Source organism: Mirounga angustirostris, unplaced genomic scaffold (assembly GCF_029215605.1).
Source record: "Mirounga angustirostris isolate CCGP_5_RB_7025 unplaced genomic scaffold, mMirAng1.0.hap1 SCAF_7, whole genome shotgun sequence".
Classification (NCBI taxonomy): Eukaryota; Metazoa; Chordata; class Mammalia; order Carnivora; family Phocidae; genus Mirounga; species Mirounga angustirostris.
This window is the reverse complement of record NW_026991715.1, coordinates 121,397,030-121,423,880: the sequence shown is the minus strand read 5'-3', so window position 1 is coordinate 121,423,880 and position 26,851 is coordinate 121,397,030. Positions and strand designations below refer to the sequence as shown.

Sequence of the window (26,851 nt, the reverse complement as noted above, 5' to 3'; positions counted from 1 at the left end):
AGAAAGTACCCTTCAACATGGAATTCCTGGTTAGGCACAAGGAAATTTACTGATAGACCTCTCCCATTCCCCTTAGGAGGATGACTTTGTTTACAATAGTGTACTTTTTGCCAGTAATTTCCTTTTTCCCCATCCCTTTCTGCCTTTAAAGATTTAATTTTTTAAAAGAAATATCTACACCCAATGTGGGGCTGAACTTAAAACCCTGAGATCAAAAGTCTCATGCTCCACCAACTGAATCAGCCAAGTGCCCCCATTTTCTGCCTTTAGTTTCAATTTTTAAAAAAGATTTATTTATTTGGGGGAGGGTGTGCGGCAGGGGGAGAAGGAGAAAGAAACCCAAGCGGACTCTACTCTCACACTGATCCTGAGTTCAGGACCCTGTGATCACAACCTCCGCCCAAGGCAGGAATAGGAACCTTAACCCATTGCGCTACCCAGGTGACCCTCTACCTTTAAAAATCTTTCTTGTCCTGCAGCTCAATGGAGCTCCTTTTCATTTGCGAGACGGATGCTTCCAGATTTATGAATTGCTTAATAAAGCCAATTTGATCTTTTACATTACTCAATTTTTTGTTTTTAAATATCTTTTAATGTGGGCTATAGCATAGTTTCTTAAAGCCTTTCAAAATAAGGCTGGACAAAGTGAGTAAAATGGATAACTGTTCCGACAGATTAATAAACTAGCAGGATTTCAGCAGTACCATATCTGGTTTCTCCTCTTATTCTAGCCCTATTTTGCTGCCCTTTTATGGGATGCCTGCGTTCGGGAATTTTTAAATGTACCTAAAATTATAGAGAGAATATAGACTCCTGACCTTGGCATGAGGTCCTTCGTGATTGGGCCCCTGGCCACCTCCCTGGTCCATTTTTGCTAATTCCCAAGAAAACAAACAGTAAATCGGAGACTAAAAACAATCAAAAAACTGCACACCCAGCACAGCGGTGCTGAGAAAGGAAGCAACTGGCTATTAAGCCTAAGGTAGCGGAAGAGGGCCAGCTACCGAATAAGTAGGGGCCACCCGGGCCCAGACGAAGTGGAAATGGGTCCCAGACAGAACGACTTTGGAGACGTAACGAAATTTTATAAAGGGGCGAGAGATTTCACGTGAGCGGGTGAGGTTCGCGGGGTCGAGGCCTGAAGTGAACGGGGCAGTTTCTTGGCGGGAGCTTCAAGCTCGGTTGCAGACAACACACGTGATTGGGCCACCTCTCCGCTCCCTTCCCGGTCCCGAGGCTGTGCGCGGGGAGACGTGGAAGGAGAGAGGCGCGGGGCGGGAGGCGCAGAGCGGGGAGCGCGCGTGACGCTGCGGCGCGTCACGTGAGGCGCCGGCGGCCATGGCGGGAAGCGAGCCCCTCAGCCGAGGCAGCTCCCCTCAGGCGCACCACAGCGACTGGAGCCGGCTAGAGGCCGCCATCCTCAGCGGCTGGAGGAACTTCTGGCAGTCGGTGGGCAAAGAGAGGGCAGCGCCGAGGGCCTCTCAAGAGGAGGCGGAGGAGGAGGCTAGTACCCTGACGCGGCTGCCGGTGAGTGGCGGCCACCGGCTGCGGAGGACCGAGGGGCCGCGCTGGGAGGGGCACCCCGCACCGGCGGCCTCTGAGGGTCTCAGCGCGCCCAGTCTGTGTCTGCCGCAGTCCTGCGGCCATTCCGGGCAGTGTCGTCACCTGGGAACACAGCTGACCAGAAACGCCGAGGCGTTGACCTTTAGTGCTCGCAGACGGACCGAAAGTCGCAGCGAGACGCACCGTCAGGGGCGCCCTGGTAACCGGCCAGGTCACCCTCAGGTCTTCTACCCGCCCCAAAACAAGTTTTGGCCCTAGAACACCCCGAACGTCAGGTTAAGGAAATGAGACCGTTGCAGACTTTCTGGTTAGGCCGGGAAAGCCTTCAGCGACCGTGTGCTCAGCGCCTTTCATCTCAGGTTCGATGTACCAGGACACTGCGAGGAAATCATGGCTATTCTCTGAGTGCGTATTTCAAGTCACAAAACTCACACTTAACTGACAATGACTAAGAAGTGCCTCAAGTTACAACAGGCCACAAGAATTGTGCACATCATTTATTGTTAAACTTTTCAGGCAGATGGGAAAATGGGAGAGAGGAGAAATTCTTAGAAATTATACAGATTCTGTATCGCCGCTGGACTGTTGACACCTCCCTCTGACGTCCATCAGAAATTAAAAACTGCAGGCTTAGAATGTTCTTCCAAGGTTCTTCCTTTTGGAGAAGTTCTTTGAAATACAGATTTTATGGAGAAACTCAGATGGCAGATTTACTCTTTGATTAGAACTAATGACAAAATCAGAAATGATTTGATAAAGGTTTTATTTTGAAGACTAGATTGTTTCCTTAAGTGATTTGTTAAGATATATGTTGTGGCAAAATACATGAGGAGAAATTAAAGGACCTGGTTGTTTGGCTTGAAAAATACCAGAACAATGACTGGTCTTTCATGACTGTTTCAGTGTGTCAACAAATTAAATGTTCAGATATGTTTCTCTTCTGATGGCGGGAAAATAACTTAAGAATTATAGATTCAATTATTAAAAATACTGTTACATTGACCTTTGGTTATCTATAATAATTCTTTATTAATTTTGTAATTCCTCATGGTACAATTATTAAAAAGATGGACTGTCCAGTTGACCTTTGGATTCCTAGTATAATAAAATATTCGTTTGTAATTTATTATCAGAAAACAATTTTTAAGATAAGTTTTTCATCCCTTTTACCTATTTGTTGTTTCTATTTCAGATTGACGTACAGCTATATATTTTGTCATTTCTTTCACCTCATGATCTGTGTCAGTTGGGAAGTACAAGCCATTATTGGAATGAAACTGTACGAGATCCAATTTTGTGGAGATATTTTCTGCTGCGGGATCTTCCTTCTTGGTCTTCTGTTGACTGGAAGTCTCTTCCAGATCTAGAAATCTTAAAAAAACCTATATCTGAGGTTACTGATGGTGCATTTTTTGACTACATGGCAGTGTAAGTATCTAGTTTTATGAATTAAAAAGAAGATACTAAATTTGACTGTATTACAAGTCAATAGTTTGAATTAGTCTTGGCTCCGCCACTAATTCATTTCTTGGAATTTGGTTGTGTTTGTAAAAGCTGGGGATTAACTTAAATTCCTTCATACGACCCTTTCAGTTTTCACATTTTGTTATTTACTTGTGGTGCCTGACTCTAGAGTATGTGAATAATTGTAGATAGTTCATATGCCAAGAAGTAAAACATTTCTTAAAACTTTCATCATCTTTAGAACACTTGTCATTTTGTTAAATAGCGAATACTTTTCCATATCCCAAAAAGGAATGATCAGTGATCAGAGACCAGTTCTTTAGCAGGGAGGAAAACCATTTTCAAGGTTCTGGGAAATGAGATTTTGTTACCACCCAAAAGCATTGACACTTTTAAATATCATGTAGCTGAGAGAATTAATGTTGTTGAGCAACTGTAGTGTATTGGATTCTATGAGGGATGCTTTATGTATGTTTACTTATTTAGCCATCACTGAATAAGAAAGTATTATTCTTGTGTTCTAGATGTGGAATTGAGGTTCAGAATGGTTATGGATTTGCCTAAAGTCATATAGCTTATAAGGGACTGTTCAGATTGGAACCCTGTCATGCCACCTTAAAAATATATAATGCCATTGGATCTGGATATAACCTACTTTATTGAGGGCCCCAAATTTAAGGCATTGTAAATAAAATTTAAAAAATATTTACATTTTAGGTAAGAATTGTTTTACTCTGTTAGATTTAGTATCTAGATACAGGATTTTTTTTCATATTTTATTTGAGTTATTCAGATCTTTCCTTATTCTAATCTAAATGTCAAGTCTTGTGAGACTGCTTGATTAAAATGTGTGTGATATGTTATATATAATTTCAGTAAGTGCTGTTGTACTCTCACTTGCTGGTTGTTACTTCTACATTGTCCCACAAACAACCATAGCATCAAGTATATCATGCTGTGGAACCAACTTTTCCCCAGGAATAGAAGTAATCATAGTAACTACCATTTGTGATCATGTAAAGTATTTTTTTATTGAAGTATAATTAACATACAGTGTTCTATTAGTTTCAGATATACAGTATAATGATTGAACAATTCTATGCATTTCTCAATGCTAATCACGATAAGTGTAATCCCCTTTTATTTCACCCACTCCCCTACTAACCTCCCCTCTGCCAACCACCAGTTTTTTTTTTTGTCTTTTTTTTCTTTGTTCATTGTTTTGTTTCTTAAATCATATAAATTAATTTCGGATCCTTCAACCCTGGGTTAATTGTTACTGCTCAAATAATGCAGATGAAAAAACTTAAGTTAATACTATAAGTGGCTCATATAAACAAAGTGGCCAGATCTACCTAGCCTCAAAGTTGATTTTTTTTTTCTTCTTGAATTATAAGTTTCGTAAATAAAGATCATTGTCTTGTTAGGTTAGTAATTGTCTTAACCACCTTGATTTAGTCAAAGGGCTTTAGGTTTTATTTTGATTTGGGTACTGTGTTTTAACTTTTGATAACGTGTAGAATTGGTAATTTAGAAATTTATAGCTATTGAAAGAAACTGTGTTTTTTTTTTCCACATGATTCTTAGTTTGCTAGGTTATCTATAAGGAACATTAGAGCCTCCCTGTATGTTTAACACTTATTAAACTGTTACACTGGAGGCTGTTAATAGGAGTACTTAAGAAATTTGGTTATATTGGTGGCCTTACTAATTTCTATCCTTTTTTTTTTTTTTTTTTTTATCTCTAGAGACATTTATGCTAACTATCCATATAGGTTAGTGCAATCTTGACACTATTAACATTTTAGACCAAGTGTTTAGACCCAACTGTCCTGCGCACTGTAGGATGTTTAGCAGCATTCTTAACCTCTGTCCACTAGATGCCAGTAGCACACCACGCACTGACCCCCAGTCATAATGACAAAAATGTCTGCAGACATTGCCAAATAAATGCTCCCTTGGGATGGGGAGGCAAAAATCTCCCCAGACTGAGAATCACTGTGCTATGTAGTGAGTTTTTATGACTGAACCAAGTGTTAGACCAAGTGTTCCATGAGAAAATCTAAATGAAAGATTAGAAAGTATGTAACTACTTCCTGGGGAGGACTTCCTTAACATTTGGACCACTTCTACTCCCAGAGTGCCTTTGGTTTTTCATGTCATGGCATCCAGCGTACATATTATAATGTGTCTGTTCTCCACTTCCCTCCATGAGGATTGGAACTATTATTGTATCTCTTGTGTCTAGCAGGTTCTCAATAAACTATATATTGTTGAATGAATAACTGGCTACGTTTTTTTCTGTGTTAATTTTCTAATTGTGACAATTTTATACAGCTATAAAATGTGCTGTCCATATACAAGAAGATCCTTGAAATCTAGCCGTCCTATGTATGGAGCTGTCACATCATTTTTACACTCATTGATCATTCAGAATGAACCACGATTTGCTATGTTTGGACCAGGTTTGGAAGAACTGAATACATCTTTGGTGTTGAGCTTGATGTCTTCTGAGGAACTTTGCCCAACAGCTGGTTTGCCTCAGAGGCAGATTGATGGTAATTTTCATGTTAGTGTGTAGTATATAATAGTTAAAACACTTTGAGCTTGACACTAATGTTAAATCTTAAGAAATTAATTTTTAATTAACTCTTTGATGTAATGAAATAGAGTAATTTTGTGAATAGGTGCCCCTCCTCCCCAGGTCCCAATGGACTGAAAGAGTTGATTTACTTTTTATGAGAAGTGAGCTTCCTCTTATTTCCTCAAATTTGTGTAATCCAGAATATAAGATTATGTGCAAGTAAATTATACATTATCAAGATGTTTGTACAGTACTTACCATATTTTAAAAGAATGTTAACAGCAAAAACCATTCAGCATCTACTATGTGCAAAGTACTTTGATATATTTTGGAATTTTTAAAAAGAGCTAAATTAACACCTTCCTCCTCTTTCTATGAAAACAATAATCATGTAGTTAGTTGGCAAGCAGAAGATATAATAAGTAACAATATAATCTAGCTTATGCTTTGCTTATTCATTTATTGAGAGCACCTATTAGATGCTAGAGGTGTAGCTATTTAAAACAAACATCAAAAATTTTTGTCTGCCCTGAAGATACTTGGTCTTGGTAAGGACAAAGATAAATATATAGGTGATTAGAATATGGAGTAATTAGCTCCCGGATAGAAAGATAAGGATCAAAGAAGGCTCTTCGTTGAACATGATGCCTTATTTGAGTCATTAGGATGAGTTAAAATAGACCATTAAAAAAAGGGACAGAAGTATTGTGAGCAGTGAGAACTACATTTCTAAAAGCACAAAGCTCTGGATACATATGACACATTTGAAGTAGTTCTATGTGTCTAGAGTGGGGCTAGGTGAGAAGACACGTGTATGCCATGCTTAAGCATTTGGGAGCTGTTGAAAGATATTAAACAGAGGAATGAGATGATCAAGATTGCATTTGAGAAAGATCTGGCTCCTGAGTGGAAAATTGATTAGAAGAGGCTATAAAATATGGAGACCCGTTAAGAAACCACTGTAATATTGTGAAAACATGAAGGATAGTGTTGACTGAATATGTATGAGCATTATTTCTGATGTGGTTTTCATATTGGATGATAGTGCCATTCGCTAGGATAAGGAGGAGGAAGAGAAAGTTTTTTGAGGGATCTTTATAGGGAGGAGGACAGCTACTCTTTAGAATATGCTGACTTTGATAACTCTGGGAGATATAAGCAGAGATGCCTGCTGTAAGCAATCCACTTGAATGGAAGCTCCATTAGGGCAGGAGTCTTACCAGCTTTGTTCATAGCTGTGTTTGATGTCAGGCATGGAGTAGGCACTCAATATAGATTTGATGAATAAATGAACAAATGACTCAAGAGCAAGATCTGGGTTAGAAATCAAGATTTGGGAATCATATGGTGTCCACATGGACTTGGAAGTTTCTGAGGATGGAGAGGAATATTGTGAACCTTCCACATGAGGTGCTGAAATCTTCAGTGAATGTTTGGAGGAAGGGGTTATCAAAAGGAGATTCATAAATGATGAGGTTGAGGAAGGGGAGATGGTACTACATCTGAATGGTGTATCTCAAAGAGATGGAGTTTTGAAGAGGGTTGGTGAGTAACAGGACATGGCAGTGAGGAGTAAAGAGAACATTGACCCCACGTCTTTACCCTGAGATGTGAGAGAAGAAGCAGTTTTGTTACTTGAGGGTGTAGAGGAAGAGAAGTAGCCCCTAAGGGTAGGCCAGTTCAGGTAAGGCCATGAGGTGGAACACCTAAAGAAGAGGTTGGGGATATGGGGAAATTTGCTGATCATGAAATGTCAGTTTTATTCTCCAGACAGCAGCAGAAATGATTGTTTACAAATGCCAATCTAATTATGCATCAAACCCTGCAAGATCAGGGAAGAATGGGGGGATGGGTTGTTGGCAATGTGGTACAGAATAGTATAGAGATCGTACTGGGTTGAGGTTAGATGTGTTGAGAAGGTAATCTCTGGAAATTAAACCGATGAAAACAAAGATCAGAAATAACAGTAGAATTTGTTTCTATGATCTCTTTGGGGAGTTTGTGCACCAAATCTGGTGGCCAGGGAACTAGGGTCATGCTTGCAGTCCCAGCCACCAAGATTTCTGTATATGTGTTACCTGGAATGGTGACATAAGATGGCAAGACAGGTTAATTTAAACAACTGGATTGGTTATGATACAGGAATTAAAGATACGAAAAGTGGAGTTGTCCTAAAGTAGAGGTAAGATTATATTAAGTTGTTTTTGAAGAGCAATGGTTTTGAAGGAAAGAGAAATAATGCAATAGGCATTTTTAAGCCATCTCTCCAGTTGCTGTCAGAAGAATGGACAGTGGGGGTCAAAAATGGATGTAGGAGACTGGTTAGATGTGATTGCAAAAGTCCAGATGAGGGTATGATAATTTAGACTAAAAGGAGGGATTGAGGATGGAGAGAAGTGGACAGATCTAAAAGGGCATATATATATAGCAAAAAGAAGTGTAGCCATGAGAGAAAGAAGGATCTTTTCATGAGGCAAGAGGAGAATCAGCCTGAGTGTTAACACAGCCAAAGAAGGGAAGAGGTTAAGAAAGAAGGACAAGTAACAATATTGAATAATTCAGATAAAAGTAGTAAGAAGCTAGTATTTAGTACCTGTTATTTACCACTCTACTAGGAATTTTACATATGTAATCTCATTTAATGCTTACAACATCTCTAAGAAGTATGTATTATTTCTCTATATATTTTTAAAGATTTATTTATTTGAAAGCAAGAGAGAGCATGTAGAGGGAGGGGCATCGGAGGAGGGAGAGGGAGATAATCTCCAGCAGACTCCCCACCAAGTGTGGAGCCCAATGGGGGGCTCATTCTCACGACCCTGAGATCATGATCCGAGCTGATCAAGAATTGGACGCTTAACTGACTGAGCCACCAGGCACCCAGTATTATTTCTGTATTTTGATGTCAAAGCTGAGGCTCACAAAAAATGGCTATGTGGCAAATTCAAGATTATAACCTGTTTAATTTTCAAATTTCAGTATCTAAATATTTCTTCAATTTTCTACAGTGCCATTGGTGACTCCCCATCAATTTAAAAACATTTTCAGAGGGAGAAAAAGCCATTTCACTGAATGTATACATGGAGTATATGACTAATGAGAAACAAAAAAGTTGGAAAATGAGTCTTAGTCTTGATAAGTATTAGTTGCTGTTAATGATGCAGCTGCTAACATGATGATACAGAAAGGAATGCTATAAGCCTATTAGTTCATTCTTTGTCCATATTTTTATTACCATGTAAATGGAAATTGCATACAGCACCTTTTCTTCAACATAAACATTTCATTTTATTCCAAAGCTATATATAATTTGTCATGGACTTTTTGGTTGCTCTTTTTTTCTTGCACTGGATAATTTTTTTCAATGTGATCGTTTTCTATATTTATTAATGACTTGTTTTGATAACTGTAATTTTCTTCTCTAGGTATTGGATCTGGAGTCAGTTTTCAGTTGAGCAACCAACATAAATTCAACATCCTGATATTATATTCAACTACCAGGTAAGGCTGCCTACTTGGTGGCCTACCTGGGGCATCAGGACTTGGATACTTTGGGGGGGGTGGAGTCTGCTTAGTATTTATGTTTTATATTTACATTTTTCTTGTAGAAAGGAAAGAGATAGAGCAAGAGAAGAGCATACAAGTGCAGTTAACAAGATGTTCAGTGTACAGAATGAAGGAGATGATCAACAAGGAAGCCGGTATAGTGTAATTCCACAAATTCAGAAGGTGTGTGAAGTTGTTGATGGATTCATCTATGTTGCAAATGCTGAAGCTCATAAAAGTAAGCATTATTTTCTTTTTAAGAGAAGTTTTTTGCACAGCAAATAAAATACATTTTAGGCTTTACTGTGGCTTCTTAAGAACATGATGGTTAATTTAATAAATGTGATTCTATGACCATTACTGTTAATAGTGAGTTCTCAAACCTTGATGTGCATTAGGATCACCTGGGGAGCTTATTAAAAACAGCTGCCTGATTCCTATTCTGATGGCTTATAATTCATAGATTTGGGTTGTTTCTTGGGCATCTGTTTTTTTTTTTAGTAAGCACCTACAGAATTCTGATGCATATCAAAGTTTGATACTATAACTACATAGTATTTCTTTGTTGTATGCTTCTGCACTTATTATTGATGTTTTGTCTGCTTCTAGCTCTATTCAAATAATTTATGCAGATAACTGGAAAATTTTACCTTAGTTTTAATTACCCAGATAGTAGAGAGATGTGTGTGGTGGAGTGTTAATTAAGTAGATTAGTTAAGAACACTTTCTACATATTCTGAATAATTGCCCTTCACAATGCTATTTAGGCATAAAATCAGAATATTATTGGGCCACAAACCAGTATTGTAATTTTTTTCCCAAATCTTTTGTGAATAAGTTAGGGCTTATATTCATCTCACTCAGAACAAGGTAGCAACATTGCTGAAAGAAAGTTTGTGGTGCACTGAAGTTAACCAGAGCAACAAAAACTAAGTCCAGGTCAACTACTACTGACTAGTTGGAATCAACCCACTGCATTAGTGGTCTAATGGAAGAAGCATGCCCATTTCTGGGAATAGATTCTCTTACCTCATTCTCTATTGTTCTTTTACATAAAACATTTAACATTAAATTAAAAGTTATAAGACACAAAAAAGTCAAAATGAAATGACCCATTTCAGGAGATAAAGCAATCAGTGGAACCATACCCAGAGATGACTCAGATGTTGGCACTCTCAGAAAGGGACATTAAAATAACTATGATTAATATGTTAAAGGATCTAGTGGAAAAGATGCAAAATATGTGTGAACAGATAGGGATTTTCAACAGAGAGAAGAAAGCTGTGAAAAAGTATGGGAATGCTAAATATGAAAATATAGGAGGTGAACACTTTCCTTAGTGGATTTATCAGCAAAAGAAACCTTTGGTGAACCTGAAGATAAATTGAAATTATCCAGAGTAAAACACAGAAAAAAGAGGAGGAGTGAGGAACAGAGCATCCAAGAACTGGGGGAACCCATCAAGGGAAACAACTCAGGGGTCAGTGGACTTCTTCTTAAGGGGCCACATAGTAAATATTTTAGGTGTATAAGCTATATGATCTCTCACAGTTACTCAAGTCTGATGTTAGAGTGCAAAAGTAGCCATAGACAATTTATAAATGAATGGGCATGGATGTTTTTAAAAAATTATTTATAAAAATAGATCCATAGACCGTAGTATGCCAATACCTGGTCTAACTCGTGTGTAACTGGAGTCCCAAAACATGAAGAAAGAGAACAAGGAAAAAAATTTTTGAACAGATAATGACCAAAATTATTTCAAAATTACTGAAAGACAACACACCACATATTCAAGATGCTCAGAGAACTCCAAATAAATTTTAAAAAATAATAATACATAAAAATAAATATAGGTACATTATAGCCGAACTGATGAAAACCAAAGATAAAGAGATTATCTTGAAGACTGCAAAGCAGAAGGAAGAATACATATAGAGGGCCAAAGATAAGGACAGAATTCCTGAAAGAATTGCTGAAGGCAATGAAGGGAAATCTTTACAGTGTTGCAAAGTGGGGAAAATCTTGTATCCAAAGATACCTTTCAAAATGAAGGCAAAATAAAGACTTTTGGACAAAACCTGAGAAAGTTCATTATCAGCAGATTTGCATTACAAGAAATATTAAAGAAAGCTCTTCAGGCAGAAGAATATGATACCAGATAGAAAAATGGATCTTCATTAAAAAATTAAGAGCCCTGGGATGGAAGCAATGTAGTATATATAAGATTTTTTTCCTAATTTAAATTTTTTTATAATATGTAAAGGAAAAATGGTAAGAATGTATTGTGAGTATATGATTCTTTTAAGTAAGATATATGATACCAATACAGACAAATGGAACTACATTGTTATAAGGTTCTCCTATATGTGAAGTTGTGTAATACTATCTAGAGGTAGACTGTTATAAGTTGAAAATGTACATTGTAAATCCTTGAGTAACCACTAAAAAAGTGTGAGAGAGGTACAATTAAACAAGCCAGTAGTGAAGATAAAACGGAACCATTACAAATCTCAGTCCAAAGAAGGGGGATAAAGGAACAAAGAACAGATGGGACAAGTCAAAATCTAAGAGGTATATGATTAGATTTAAATGCACCCTGTTGATAATGACATTAAACATTTATTCATTTTCTGTCAATATAGAACAAATTTCCTTCAACCTAGTGGCTTAAAACACCTGTTAATTAGCTCATAGTTCTCTGTGTCAGAAGTCAGCACAGCATGACATCAGGTTAGATGGGTTGTGGCACTTTCTGGTGGCTCCTGGGAAGAATCTGCTTTCTAACACACTGAAGTTACTGGCTGAGTTCAGGTTTTGTTTTCTTGCCAACTGTCAGCTGGGAGCTGATGTCATCTTTTAGAAGGTATCTTCATTTCTTGCCTTGTGATTCCCTCTTCTCTTCAAATCCAGCAATGGAGAATCTTTCTCACCAGGAGAACCTCATCTCTTTAAGGGCCTACCTGATTAGGTCAGCCTCACTGAGGATAATCGCTCATTCTTGAAGTCAGCTGTGTCTTATAATGTAGCCTACTCATGAAAATGGTATCACTGATTCTAGATTCCTCCCACTCTCAGAGGGGAAGAGATTATACAAGGGTGTGAGTCATTGGGGGTCCTTTTAGAATCTTGACTACCTCACAATGTCAGTGATTTACACAGTCCAATGAAAGGCAGAGATTGTTAGTTTAAATAAAAGTGCTAGACCCAAGTCTGTGTTTAAATTGTTTAAACTAAGGTCTTTGAAAGAAAGGGTAGTGATAGCTACAAAATTTATGAGAGGAAAATATCTATATCAAAGTATTTTTTCCTTTAAAATATGGAGACATCTGAATGGTACTGTGACTTTTTTTCCTCTAATTTCACTGAAATTCCTATCCTTGAAGGTTACCTAATGTAATTTTGTGACAGATCAGTAAATGAACAGCTGTAAATGAACAGCAGTAGAGGCAGTTTGTTATGTTTGGATCCTGGTAATTTTTTTATTTCCTTGTTTTGTTTTTAAGTTTGTTTTATTATTTTTAAAATCTTTATAAGTAATGCAAATTAAGGGTTTTGACTACATTCTCTAGGACATGAATGGCAAGATGAATTTTCTCATATTATGGCAATGACAGATCCAGCTTTTGGATCTTCAGGAAGACCTATGCTGGTTTTATCTTGTATTTCTCAAGCAAATGTAAAAAGAATGCCCTGTTTTTATTTGGCTCATGAGCTGCGTCTAAATCATCTAAACCACCCATGGATGGTAAGGTCCTATCTTCTCTGGTGAGAAAAATCTTATTTTTCACTGTTCTCTATTTGATTTTATTCTTTCCTACTCATTCTCTTTAGTGAAATAGCATTCAAAAAATAGTTTTAATAGCTTAATCAGTGGGAGATACTTGATTGGTATCAGTAAGTTTCACCTGATCATTTGCTCACTACTTTCCTATCATAGATACAGTGAGATAGCAATTGGGGATTTTTTTTTTTTTTTTTAAATGCCAGTATCATGGTTTTTTTCAGCATTAAAATATTATGTTTTAAGGGTCATCAGAAATACAAATTTCATCTTATTGTTTCTTGCTTTCCAAATTTTATTTTAATCATGGAATCCTTTCTTCAAATGGAACCTTACATGAAAGCCCCTAAGTAAAATAAAGGAAAATAAAAATTGGAAATGCTTATGCTTAATAAGTTAGAGGATTTTCTTCCTTCCTCCCCATATACCTTCCATGGAGTTCTGAAGACTCTGTGGAACACAGTTGGAAAGCTACTGATAAAGGTGTACCTTCCTGAGTGGTGGGAGTTTTAGCTTGCCATTAGGAAGAGTGGCAGTCTTAAAAAATACATTTTTGCAACTGGATATCACGTTTATCAGCTGGCTAGCTGAATTACATTGAAAAATGTTTTAGTTTTCAAAGTGGATCCTTTAGAGGAATTTTTTTCTAATACATACAAGCAAGTCATAGAAATGGTAGTTCTTCCCATTCCCAAAACTAAGTTCCAAGATAAGTAATAAGCCTCATATTGGTAATAATTATAGACAGAAGATCATATTTTTTTTTCTAAGTTCTCTAGAAGACAAAACTTGAATGACTCACCCAAAGTTTACTGGGATTTTTAAAATCCTGTTCTTTTTTTAGTATCTAGAAAAATGTTTCTTTTAATCATAAGATTTTGGACTCAGTTTCTTACAGTGGTCTCTCTTATCTGCTCATAGGTCCAGGATACAGAGGCTGAAACTCTAACTGGTTTTTTGAATGGCATTCAGTGGATTCTTGAAGAAGTAGAATCTAAGCATGCAAGATGATCCTCCTTTTAGATCTGGGGAACTGAAACCACTTTAAACTTGTTACTAAGGTCATGATGTGGATATTTGCTCAGTCAGCCAATTTTGTCCTGCCTTTTTGCAGGTGGGCTTTATATTGGGACAGCTGTAACTGCTGTGTTTTTTACATAATTTTTACTTTTTACCTTAAATCAATTACAAGAAAAAAGTTTCAGTGCTAGCATTTAGCCCCTGAATGAGCCTTTTAAGACTTTTTTTTTGATAACTTTTATATTTTCTTTTTAAAAATATTAAATTCTGGAAAGGACAAGTTTGTACTTCCCTCATTCTTTGTGATTTCTAATTTCAGTTCAAAGGTTGCCCTGGTGGAGAACAGAAAATTTGCTAAGCTTTTATAGGTTCTTTTCAAGGGTCCTTAACTGGTTATCAAAAAGAAGTTTTTTTAATAAATATACTGCTTAAAGACTGGAATATTCATTGGAATTGCACTTATTGTTATGGCCATACAACTTCTGTTTTTTTGTTTTTTTTTTCCTGAAACAGTAGAAATTAACTTTATATCCTATTTAATACTAATTCAGTGAGGGCGCCTGGGTGGCTCAGTCGTTAAGCGTCTGCCTTCGGCTCAGGTCATGATCCCAGGGTCCTGGGACCGAGTCCCACATCGGGCTCCCTGCTCGGCAAGAAGCCTGCTTCTCCCTCTCCCACTCCCCCTGCTTGTGTTCCCTCTCTTGCTGTCTCTCTCTGTCAAATAAATAAATAAATAAAATCTTAAAAAAAAAAAAAAAAGAAATCCCTTATGGGTGGGCCCACACATTCTAAACCCATGTTGTTCAAGGGTCAACTGTATTTTATTCATCACAAACTTTTTTGTATAAACTTTTATTTTTAAAAGTATTGCCTAAAAATATTATTTAATCTCAATTACTGAGTTTTTTGGGCACCCATTTAAATTTTGCCCCTGGTGCACCTGGGTGGCTCAGTCCGTTAGGAGTCTGCCTTGGGGGCACCTGGGTGACTCAGTCGTTCAGCGTCTGCCTGCGGCTCAGGTCATGACCCCAGGGTCCTGGGATCAGCCCCGCGTCGGGCTCCCTGCTCGGCGGGAAGCCTGCTTCTCCCTCTCCCATTCCCCCTGCTTGTGTTACTGCTCTCGCTATCTCTCTCTCTGTCAAATAAATAAATAAAATCTTTAAAAAAAAAAAAATACTAATTCAGTGAAAATAACTTTCCTGGAACTTTTTGCTATTCCACATAACTGAAAGTTCATAAGATTCTAAAGCCAACTTCCCTATTCCAGACTCATAGAGAAAACATTCCATAAGACATGAGCATAAGACCTTCTCACAAATTGCAGAGGAACGGTTACAGCTTTCCTATGTCATTAGAACTGAGGACTTTTAACACTATAATAACAAGAGCACGGTATTTGGGTTAGGATTAGGGTTAGAGTTTTAAAAAAAAAAGCATAGTAGTGCCAAGATATGGCCCAGAATCCCTGAGTGGGTGCTGCTCCAAAAGGGGGGCTTCTACGTCTCGGGTACACTCATTCAGAACTTGGCTTCAGCAACCGGTAGTCGGGGGCAGGATGGGAAATGCGACATCTCCCTCCTGGGACGATATTTCCCTAATTTGGAGAGGTAGTATGGTTCTGCTTCCTTGGCTGCCCCAGTCTAGATTGGAATTTCCATCTTGCTGAGTTGAAGGAGGGATGGGAATGAGTGAGTCTTGGCTCCAATCCTAGACACTTCTGTTCTTACTGAGCTTTAGTAGATTTTTTTAAAAAATATTTCTTCATTTTCTATATGCTTTGGAATCATTTACAGATACTTGAAATGGCTGTTTGTTTTTTTTTTGTTTTTTAAAGATTTTTATTTATTTATTCATGAGAGACAGAGAGAAAGAGAGGCAGAGGGAGAAGCAGTCTCCCAAGGAGCAGAGAGCCCGATGCGGGACTCGATCCCAGGACCCTGGGATCATGACCTGAGCCGAAGGCAGACGCTCAACCATCTGAGCCACCCAGGCGCCCGAAATGGCTGTTTTTTAAAAAATTATTTTCTCCAGTTTCTCTAGGGAGCCATTCCACAGAACCCCTCATGCTATTATGCTGAAAATAGATCTCCCTATTTTCCTTTTAATATTTGTAGTACGTCACCATTCATTCCTGATACTGGTAATTTATGTCTTTTTTCTTCTTGACCAGTCTAGCTAAAGTTTTACTGATTTTATTATTATTCTTAAAAAAACCCCACATTTTTGTTTTACTGATTTATTCTATATTTCATTGATTTATGCTCTAATCTTTTCTGCTTTAAAATTTGTTTTGAGTTTTTATTCCATTTTCTTTTTTCTAGTTTTTTAAAGTAGAAATTTAGATCATTGATTCTATTGTTTTTAAAAAAAGTTATTTTAAGTAGGCTCCATGCCCAGTGTGGAGCCCAACACAGGCTTGAACTCACAACCCTGAGATCAAGACCTGAGCTGAGATCAAGAGTTAGGTGCTTAACTGATTGAGCCACCCAAGTGCCCCATTCCTTTTTTTAAAAATAAACATTTAAAGCTATTGATTGTCACCTGAGCCCTCTTTAGCTTCATGTAAACATTTTGAAATATTATGTATTTATTATTATGCAGTTAAAATATTTTCTAATCCCTTGAGATTAATTTTCAATCCATGGATTATTTAGTATTACTGTTTTAGTGTTGTTTAATCTGTTACCTACATATTTTACTGATTCAATGTCTCTTTTTATCAGAGAACACTTTAAAATTTCAATCTTTAAATTTGTTTAACCTTGCTTTCTGGCCCAGCTTATGGTCTATTCTGGTGAATATACCACATGCACTTGAAAAGAGTTTATATTCTGTAGTTGTTAGGTGGAATATTTTATAGCTATCTATTAGGTCAAAGTAATTGATAATGTTCAGATATTCTATATTGGCTATATTGATTTTTTTAAAGATTTTATTTTTAAATAATCTCTACAGCCAGCGTGGGGCTTGAACCCACAAACCCAAGATCAAGAGTCACTCTGACTGAGCCAGCCAAGTGCCCCATATTGATTTTTATATAGTTGCTTTACCAATTACCAATAGGCATTAAAATCTTTAACTATGTAGAATTGCCTATTTTTCCTTTTTACTGTCAACTTTTGCTTAATGTGTTTTGATGACGTTTTTAGGTACACATACATATATGACTTTTATTTTTCTGATGAATCAACCCTCTTATCATTATTAATAATGTCCTTCTTTTTGTTGATAATAATCGTTGTGAAATCCATTCTCTAATATTAATATAACCCCTTCAGCATTTAAAAGAATACGGATCTCGTGATACATCCATTCAACCTAAATCTGTCTTTATGTTTTAAGTGTATCTCTTGTAGATAGAATATAGCAAATTTTGCTTTTTTCTTTTTCCATTCTGGCAATACTTACATTTTAATCAGAATGTTTAGTTAATTTACATTTAATGTGATTATTGATATGATTGGCTTCAGATCTGCCATTTTATTATTTTTTTATCCCCTCTTCACTATTGTTTTTCTATTCTTTCTATTTTGGATATTTCAGTATTATTTAGAAATTTAAGTTTTTCTATTAGTTTTTTTTTTAGAGGTGGCTGTAGTGATTGCAACATATTTCCTTAGCTTTTGAAAGTTTTCTTATAGTTAACCTTGTACGAATTTCTATAACATGTACGAATGTTGTAACTGTGTGGGTTTCATTATTCTTCTCACCACTCTTTACTATAGCTGTTAAATGTGGTATATCACCATATGTTATAAACCTCAGAGGACAGTGTTACAGTTTTTGCTGAAACCATTCACATATATTACAAAGAAGTTAAAAGAAGAAACATTTTACAAAATAATAAAAGTGGTCTTTTATTTTTTCAAGATACATAAAATCCTGGGTTGACAATTTTATTCTTTTAGCCCTTTCAATATGTTCTTTTGTTTTCTTCTAGCCTCTGTAATTTCTGATAAGAAGTTACTCACTAATTACATTTTGATTCTTTTGTATATAATCGGTCTTTTTTTTTCTGCTTTCAAGTTTACTTTTTATCTTGGTTTTCAACCGTTTAACTACAGTGTGCCTTGGAAGGCCTTGTTTATAATTATCCAGCTTGGGAGTTACTAGTTTATTGAATATTCAAATTCATGTCATTTACCAGGTTTGTGAGATTTTGGGTCATTTCTTCAAATATATTTTCTTCCCCATTCTTTTCTTTCTTCCTCTTTGGGTCTATATTGTGTTAACAACACGTGTTACACCATTCGTTATTATTTAACCTGTCTCTGAGGCTTTCCATATATTTTTCTCTCTGTTCTTCAGTTTGGATAATTTCAATTGATCTTAAGATTTTCAAACTCTTCTTTTTATCTATATTTCGTTAAATCAGTCTTGTGAATTTTTATAATTTATTATTGTATTGGTTCTATAATTTCCTTTTGGTTCTTTTTTTTTTAATTATATTTTTCTTCTCAGATTTACTTTTTTTTTTCATTGAGGGGATACATTTCTGTACATCACTGAGAATGGTTGTAATAGCTGCTTTAATATCCTTGTCTGCTGAGACACCTGGGTGGCTCAGTCGGTTAAGCGTCTGCCTTCTGCTCAGGTCATGATCCCAGGGTCCTGGGATTGAGCCCCGCATAGGGTTCCCTGCTCAGCGGGGAGTCTGCTTCTCCCTCTGCAAACCCCCTCTCCCCCCGCCAGCTCATGCTTTCTCTCTCACCTGCTCTCTCAAATAAATAAGTACAATCTTTAAAAAAATTAAAATAAAATAAAATCCTTGTTTGCTAATTCCAAATCTGCAAGGGTTAGTTTAAGTTTTTTTTTTTTTTTAATTGAAGTAATGAATGTCATTTTCTTTCTTTTTTTTTTTTTTTTTTTGTATCTTGCAGAATTCTGTATTGTATTCTGAAAAATATGAATGTTGAGTTGTGGAGACTCTGGCTTCTGCTATTTTTCTCCAATGAGTGATATTTCTTTCTTTTGTTTAAACAATTAACATGGTTAGACATAAATTGCAAACTCTGTTCCTTGAGCAACAGTTCTACATTCAGTTTGTCTTTGTTATTTAAGTGAGCGCCTTGAGTTGGTTTTTCACACAAAGTTCAGCCAAAGGTATAGACAGAGAATTTAGTGATTCCCTTCCTGACTTTTTCTTTTCTGAAACTCCCTTTTTCCTCTCTAGTGGCTGCAGTTGTCATCAACAAAATCAAGACATTTTTTTGCTTTTCAGATCTGTTCTCTACCTTTTGTCAGAATTCCTGTTGGGGGCTCAACAATTTATTTTCACATTTGGAGTAGTTCTACTTTTTTCACATTTGGAGTTTGCAATCTAGTATAGCAATCATATTGTCATTGAAAACTTCAGTGGTCTTTTTCTTATCCCAGCAAAATCTCTCTTCTTGTGGCAGGTGTAATATTCCACACACAGATACCCAGACTAGGCAATTGGTCCTATAAAAGCAACAGCTCTTTGATCACCAAAAGAGCCTATTTATCCTTGGAATTTATTTATTTTTGAACCTACTGCTCTTTGATGGCCTAAAGTATAATTTTCATTTTATTCTGTGTTTTCTTGTTGCAGCAACAATCTTTTGTGACTTACACTCTATCTGAAAGCAAGCAAAATTCTTAGTGGTTTTTACATTGTCTTTTATACGCCTTATGATTTCCCAGATCAGTGTTCATTTGTCAAAAAATTTCTAGCATTTTATCTATACACAGTAGCTGAACTATATTGATCATTATTTTACACTGTGAAGAGTTCTTATGTCTCATTTTTCCCTTGATTTTCAGTATTATTTCATTTTTACTATATAGTGTGATGACTTTCTACTGTTCTTTTTTTCTCCTATTGGAATTATGTTTGCCTTCATATTCTTTGACCCTTGGAAGAAGTCCTAAGCAACTTTTCATAACATTTGAGGTCTGACCCTTGCTACAGTCTCAACAAATTAAATATCCTATATTTAAAATTTTCCAGTTGCTTATTCTTTCTACACATTTGTATAAGAACGTTAGAAGCAGCATAACTAAGTCATTAAGTGCAAGGATCCTAAAACCAGATTGGTCTGGGTTCACAACTTTATTACTGTGTGATCTTGGGCAAGTTTCTTATCTTCTATGTGACAGAGTTTCTCTAATTGTAAAATGAAGATAAATAATACCTCATAGAGTTCTTAAAAGGCTTAAGTAATAGGCTAATATTTTAAAACACTAAGGACAGTGAGTTGTACCAAAAAGTGCTCTAAAATAGTTTGTTCGATAAATTTTGATGTACAGAACAACACCATTATCAAAATGAGTTTTTCTTTTTAGTCTCATAAGAAAAACCTGGTGTAAAAAGCCCCATTTACTTAAGAAAGCATATAAAAGGCTAACAGTCGATAGATCTGGTGAAATAATTCAGGGGAACAATAGGCTCTTGATTTTTTCCTCAGAAATATAGAAATTTTAGTTAAAAATTTGGCAAAGCAATATTTACTTTTTCTGTTTGCCATGAATAGCACTATCAGTTTTACACCAGAGTACATTGACGGTCATTTTCTATTTTCTACCATGTAAAGTACAGTCTTAGCTTGTTTGTCAAATTGATATTATAACTAACAAAAGACTGTTCTTAAATTCTGAAAAACATGACAGTGCTTTCTAGATTTCCAGAAGGTGGTACTATTGCTACATACATACATAATTTCTTACCAAAAAAATAGCTATTTCAACTTAACTTTTACAATTTTGATTAGATTGGATTTTCAGTAGCATTTCCTAAAGTGTGTTTTGAAGTATAGTAATTTTCTTGATAAATGAATTAGCATAACATTAGTTCTTAGTGGGTTAAATAAAGTTAAGCAGGTTACACAGGACTATTTACTGTGAGGCATTTTTCATTTTACTCTTTTCACAGAATATAGGTAGATATAGATTAGTTACAAATATAGATACATTTATAGAACAAACTTAGAGAAAATGGCCTTATAGGAATTCAAACTCAATAAAATATGATTTAAAAATATTAGGACAATCCACAGAACGGAAGAAGATTTTTTACAGATGGTATATATGATAAGGGAGTTGTCTCTAGAATATATAAAGAACTATTTCAAATCAATAATGGAAGACAAAAGGCAGCAAGGGATTGTTAATTGATAGAATGAATGTATAAGGAAGGTGTGGTATATATACACAATGGAATATTAGCCATAAGAAAAAATGAAATCTTGTCATTTACAACAACATGGATAGACCTAGAAGGTATTATGCTAAGTGAAATAAGTTAGAGAAAGACAAATACCATATGATTTTACTTATAGGTGGAATCTAAAAAACCCCCACAGAAACCAATGGATAAACAATAACAAAAAAGAAACATGCATAGATATAGAGAACAAACTAGTGTTGCCAAAGGGAAGAGGGATGGAGAATAAGCAAAATAGGCTAAGGGGGTTAAGAGGTACAAACTTCCAGTTATAAGTCATGAGGATGAAAAGTACAGCATAGGGATATAGTCAATAATATTATAATGACTCTGTATGGTGACACATGGTAACTACATTTAGCATTTTGTAATGTATATAATCACTCTATTGTGCATCTGAAACTAATATGTCAATTATACTTCCGTTAATAAAAAATCAGCAACGTCTAAAGACGTTTCTTCAAAAAGGATACACAAATGGCCAATATGTACATGAAAAAATACTCAACATCATTAGCCATCAAAGAAATACAAATCAAAATCACAATGAGATACAATTTCACACCCACTTAAATGACTATGATAAAAAAGATAGATAATAAATGTTAAGGAGGTTGTGTAAAAATAGAAAAACACCTTGGTCAGAATGTAATTATTTTGGAAAATGATTTGGCAGTTTCTCAAAATGTTAAAGATAGTGTTACCGTATGACCCACTAATTCCAATCCTAGGTATATATCTAAGAGAAATGAAAACGTGCATACAAAACTTGTATATAAATGTTCATAGCAACATTATTCATAATAGCCCAAAAGTGAAAACAATCCAAAGGTCTATCAACTGATGAATGGATAAATAAAATTCTGTATATCCATACAATGGAATATTATTCAGCAATAAAAAGTGCTGACATGCTATAATAAGGATGAACCTTGAAAACATTTTAAGTGAAAGAAGCCACTCACAAAAGACCACATATTATATGACTCCATATTTATGAAATATTCAGAATAGACACAAAGTAGATTATTGGTTACCAATAGTGAGGGAGAGGGTGATGGAAGCATGGGGGTAGATGGCAATAAAATTTATTTCAAACATCTATCTAGACACTGGATTTTTTCTTGAATAGTTACACTGTATATTGCTGAATTTCATTAGCCAGTTCTGGGTCATGTGTGCTTTTTTTTTTCATGTGAAGACAATCTGTTACAAAGTCAAAAATCTAGGCTAATAATTTCCTAAATAAAATAGAAAGTATAGTAGCTAGCAATAAATTGCTTGATTCATTGTAACTGTATAGACCAGTATTACTTCAGCCTTATTTTTCTAGGTTATTATGAACATTATTATATTCAATAACCATTTAAATATTTTTTCTGTGAGCTTTGTGATCATCCATTTTGCCCATTTTCTATTGGATTTTTTCCCCTCAAATTTTAAAGGACTCTTCAGGTATCAGGGAGACTAGTCTTTATGATGCAAATGTTTTTTCCTCAGTTTATCACTTGTTTTCTGACTTTACTTGTTATATTTGCCAAGCAAAACTTTTTAAAATGTCTAATTTATCAACTTTTTTTGTTGCATCATAGTTAAAAATGCCTTACCCACCCACAGGTTAGAAAGGAATATATCCATATTTCTTCTTGTACTTGTGTGATTTCATTTTTTACATAAAAATCTGAGATCTATTTGGAGTTTATTCAGGTATATTGTGAAGTGTAAATCCAATTTTATCTTTTTTCCAAATTGATATAATTTTTTCATTATAATTTATAAAGTGTTCATATTTCCCCCAGTGTTTTGAAATACCATACTCTTTAAACACTAAATTTCTCTATGTAATTGAGTCTGGCCTTTCTGTTTTCTTTGGTCTGTTTCTCTGTATGCTCTAATGCCATACTATTAAACCTATTAAGGGGTTTTAATGTGTTCTAATATCTGATAGAGCATGGCTTCATCATTCCTCCTTTGAAAGGTTTTCCAAAATATTCTTTACTACTTATTGTTCAATATGACCTTTAATATTAGCTTTGTTAAGAAAACATTTTTATTGGGAATGCTATGTATATATACATATGCATATAAATACATATGTTACATATGTATGTAGTATCTTGGAGAGAAATTATGTTGTCAGGATATTGAGTTCTTTCCTAGAAAATGAATATGTTTCCATTGATTCAAGACAGGTGTGTTTTCAAGTTTTATATACATTTTGCACATTTGCACTTTCCTTATATCCTCTGGTTGATTATTTGTATATATGAAAGTTACCGATTTTGTGTATTAAATTTATATCCTTCTACTTTATGTTTGACTTAGTTTCTTATTAATAATCCCTTGGGAAAATTGGGCAGCTATATACAGAAGAATGAAACTTGACCTCTCTCTAACACCATACACAAAGATAAACTCAAAATGGATGAAAGACATCAACGTGAGACAGGAATCCATCAAAATCCTAGAGGAGAACATAGGCAGTAACCTCTTTGACATCAGCCGTGGCAACTTCTTTCAAGATACCTCTCCAAAGGCAAGTGAAACAAAAGCAAAAATGAACTTTTGGGACTTCATCAAGATAAAAAGCTTCTGCACAGCAAGGGAAACAGTCAACAAAACAAAGAGGCAACCCACAGAATGGAAAAAGATATTTGCAAATGGGACTACGGACAAAGGGCTGATATCCAAGCTCTATAAAGAACTTCTCAAACTCAACACCCAAAAAACAAATAAGTCAAAAAATGGGCAGAAGACATGAACAGACACTTTTCAAAAGAAGACATAAAAATGGCTAACAGATACTTAAAAAAATGTTAGCCATTTTTTGTCATTATCATTAGCCATCAGGGAAATTCACCAAATCAAAACCACACTGAGATACCACCTTACACCAGTTATAATGGCAAAAATTGACAAGGCAAGAAAAATTTGTTGGAAAGGTTGTGGAGAAAGAGGAACCTTCTTACACTGTTGGTGGGAATGCAAGTTGGTACAGCCACTTTGGAGAACAGTGTGGAGGTTCCTCAAAAAATTGAAAATAGAGCTACCCTATGACCCAGCAATTGCACAGATGTAGTGAAAAGAAGGGACATACGCACCCCAATGTTCATGGCAGCAATGTCCACAATAGCCAAACTGTGGAAAGAGCCGAGATGCCCTTCAACAGACACAGATGTAGTGAAAGGAAGGGCCCCAAAGACACAAGATGTGAACTGGGGTATTTACCTCAAAGACACAGATGTAGTGAAAAGAAGGGCCATATGCACCCAATGTTCATAGCAGCAATGTCTGCAATAGCAAAACTGTGGAAAGAACCGAGATGCCCTTCAACAGATGAATGGGTAAAGATGATGTGGTCCATACATACAATGGAATATTACTCAGCCATCAGAAAGGATGAATATCCAACTTTTACATCAACATGGATGGGACTGGAGGAGATTATGCTAAGTGAAATAAGTCAAGCAGAGAAAGTCAATTATCATACGGTTTCACTTATTTGTGGAACATAAGGAATAGCATGGAGGATTTTAGGAGAAGGAAGGGAAAATGAAGGGGGGGAAATCGGAGGGGGAGACAAACCTTGAGAGACTATGGACTCTGAGAAACAGACTGAAGGTTTTGGAGGGGTAGGGAGTGGAGGGATGGGTTAGCCCGGTGATGGGTATTAAGGAGGGCACGTATTGAATGGAGCACTGGGTACTATATGCAAACAATGAATCATGGAACACTACATCAAAAACTAATGATGTACTGTATGGTGACTAACATAACAATTAAAATTAAATAAAATAATTCCTTGGATTTTCCAGGTTTATAGTCATATGATCTGCAAATAGGGAGTTCTACTTTCTTCTTTTACAGTGCTTAATCTTCTATGATTTTGCTTTGCTAATACTGCCAATGTCAAAAAGTACTGAGACAATGGAACTCCTTCCTTGCCTTGTTCCTCATCCTGGTGGGAATGCCTCTTGTCAGAAGTTTCCCATTATGTAAGATATTAGCTTTAGGAGTGATGTTTAGTAATCATGTTAAGGACATATGCATTAAATAGTATTTTATTAAGTATTTTTTAAAAATGAGGGATAGTTGTCAAATTTTGTCAGAGGCCTTTTTAACTTCTATGGTGATAATATGATTCTTCTTAAATTATTAGTAGAGTAAAATATATTAAATTAATATTAAACCATCCTTATAATTTTGGAATAAATCTCTCTTGCTTCATACTGTATTATTTTCATATAGTGTTGATATTTTTTGCTAATATTTGTTTAGGATTATTTTTTGCATCAGTATTTAGAAATGAATTCGTAAGAATTTTAAAAATGTATGATATCTTTATTAAGTTGATGCATCAGTATTATACTTGCTTCATAAAAATAATTATAAGGTTTTTCTCCTTTTTTTGCATTCCCTGAAACAGTTTAGGTAGTATTGGGAACATGTGGTTTTGATACTTTGACAGAGTTATTCTATGAAGACATCTGATTCTGATTCCTTTATTACAGTATAGTTTTTAAAATAAGTTTCTCTACTTATTCCATGGAAATTGGTCTGTTTAATTTGCCTATCTCTATAGGATTCAGTTTTTCCTAAAATTATTTATTTCATCTAGGATTTTCTAGTTTATTTGCATAGATGTTTATAAACTACTGTCTTATGATTTTAAAATCCTGTTTCAAGATAAATTTCTCTTTATTATGTCTTACTTTTTATTTGTATGCTTTCTCCTTTTTCACCTCTTGATTAGTTAAGCTAGTACTTTGTATTATTGCTTATTTTTTAAGAACTAGTATTTTGATTTATTTAGCATTTTGTTTTTCTTTTTTATAACTCAATATCTGCTGTTATTATTGTTCTTTATTATACTTTAAATTTATTTTACTGTACTTTTTCTAACATTCTTTGTTGGGAATTTGATTATTTTTATATTTTCATTTTATTGATATAAGTGTTTAAGGCTATACATTTTCTTCTGACCACCACTTTTATTGTATTCCATAGATTCTTTGATTTTTATTTTTTTATTATCACGATTCTTTAGAAATTTAGAAATTTTGATTTTATTTCTTCATTTCCAAAGAATTGTTTAATAGCAAGTTTAAAATTTTTTTATTGAAGGGCCTTTCACTTAAGGGTCTTTGTTTTCTGTTTTTAATTAATTTCTAGTTATTGTTTTATAGTCAGAGAATGTGGCATTAATTTTACTTTATGAAACAACAGATTTTGGTAACCTCATAGATGGTCAGATTTACTGAATGCTTCATGTACACTTGAGAAAAAAGTATGTTCTTTTTTTGTATGTGTCAATAAGATCTACCTTATTGATTATATTATGTAGGTTATATATATATCTTTACTTAATGTTTTTTCTTTTTTTTTTTTAAGCAAGAGTGAAGTATTAAGCTTCCTTGTAGTTCTGTCTGTTTTTCTGTGTTTTCTGTAATTTATGCTTTGTTAAGGAAGTTACTGGATTATATGGTGAATATGTGTTCATAGCCATTACTTCTTCACTGTGAATTGGATCCTTTAGCATTATGAAATAACCTTTTGTCTAATTTGATATTTCCAAGCCATGGAATATCAAGATTTCTTATTCATTTGCATTTACCTTGTCTAGCTTTTCTGAATCATTTTGTTTTAAGTGGGTCTGTTTATTTAACAGTTGGGTTTTGCTACATGAGGCAATATGAAAATGTTTTTT

General features: G+C 35.2%; 1 protein-coding gene across 3 annotated transcripts in view; it reads left to right on the top strand.

Moving 5' to 3' along the window:
• The first annotated feature begins 1,192 nt into the window (after positions 1-1,192).
• FBXO4 (F-box protein 4) overlaps positions 1,193-26,851 on the top strand; it is a 91,198-nt gene continuing 65,539 nt past the window's right edge. Inside the window, exons 1-8 of one of the 3 annotated variants that reach the window (XR_010413295.1) lie at positions 1,207-1,527; positions 2,756-2,991; positions 5,365-5,585; positions 9,037-9,112; positions 9,220-9,395; positions 12,730-12,905; positions 13,863-14,055; positions 23,470-24,704. Coding sequence is in view for 2 of the 3 variants with exons in the window: in XM_045904050.3 (XP_045760006.1) it covers positions 1,339-1,527; positions 2,756-2,991; positions 5,365-5,585; positions 9,037-9,112; positions 9,220-9,395; positions 12,730-12,905; positions 13,863-13,952 (1,164 nt within the window). In the remaining variant the exon portion in view is untranslated. Of the gene's footprint in view, positions 1,528-2,755; positions 2,992-5,364; positions 5,586-9,036; positions 9,113-9,219; positions 9,396-12,729; positions 12,906-13,862; positions 14,232-23,469; positions 24,705-26,851 lie in introns of those variants that run through there. The other 2 variants (XM_045904050.3, XM_045904058.3) reach the window with 2 other exon arrangements.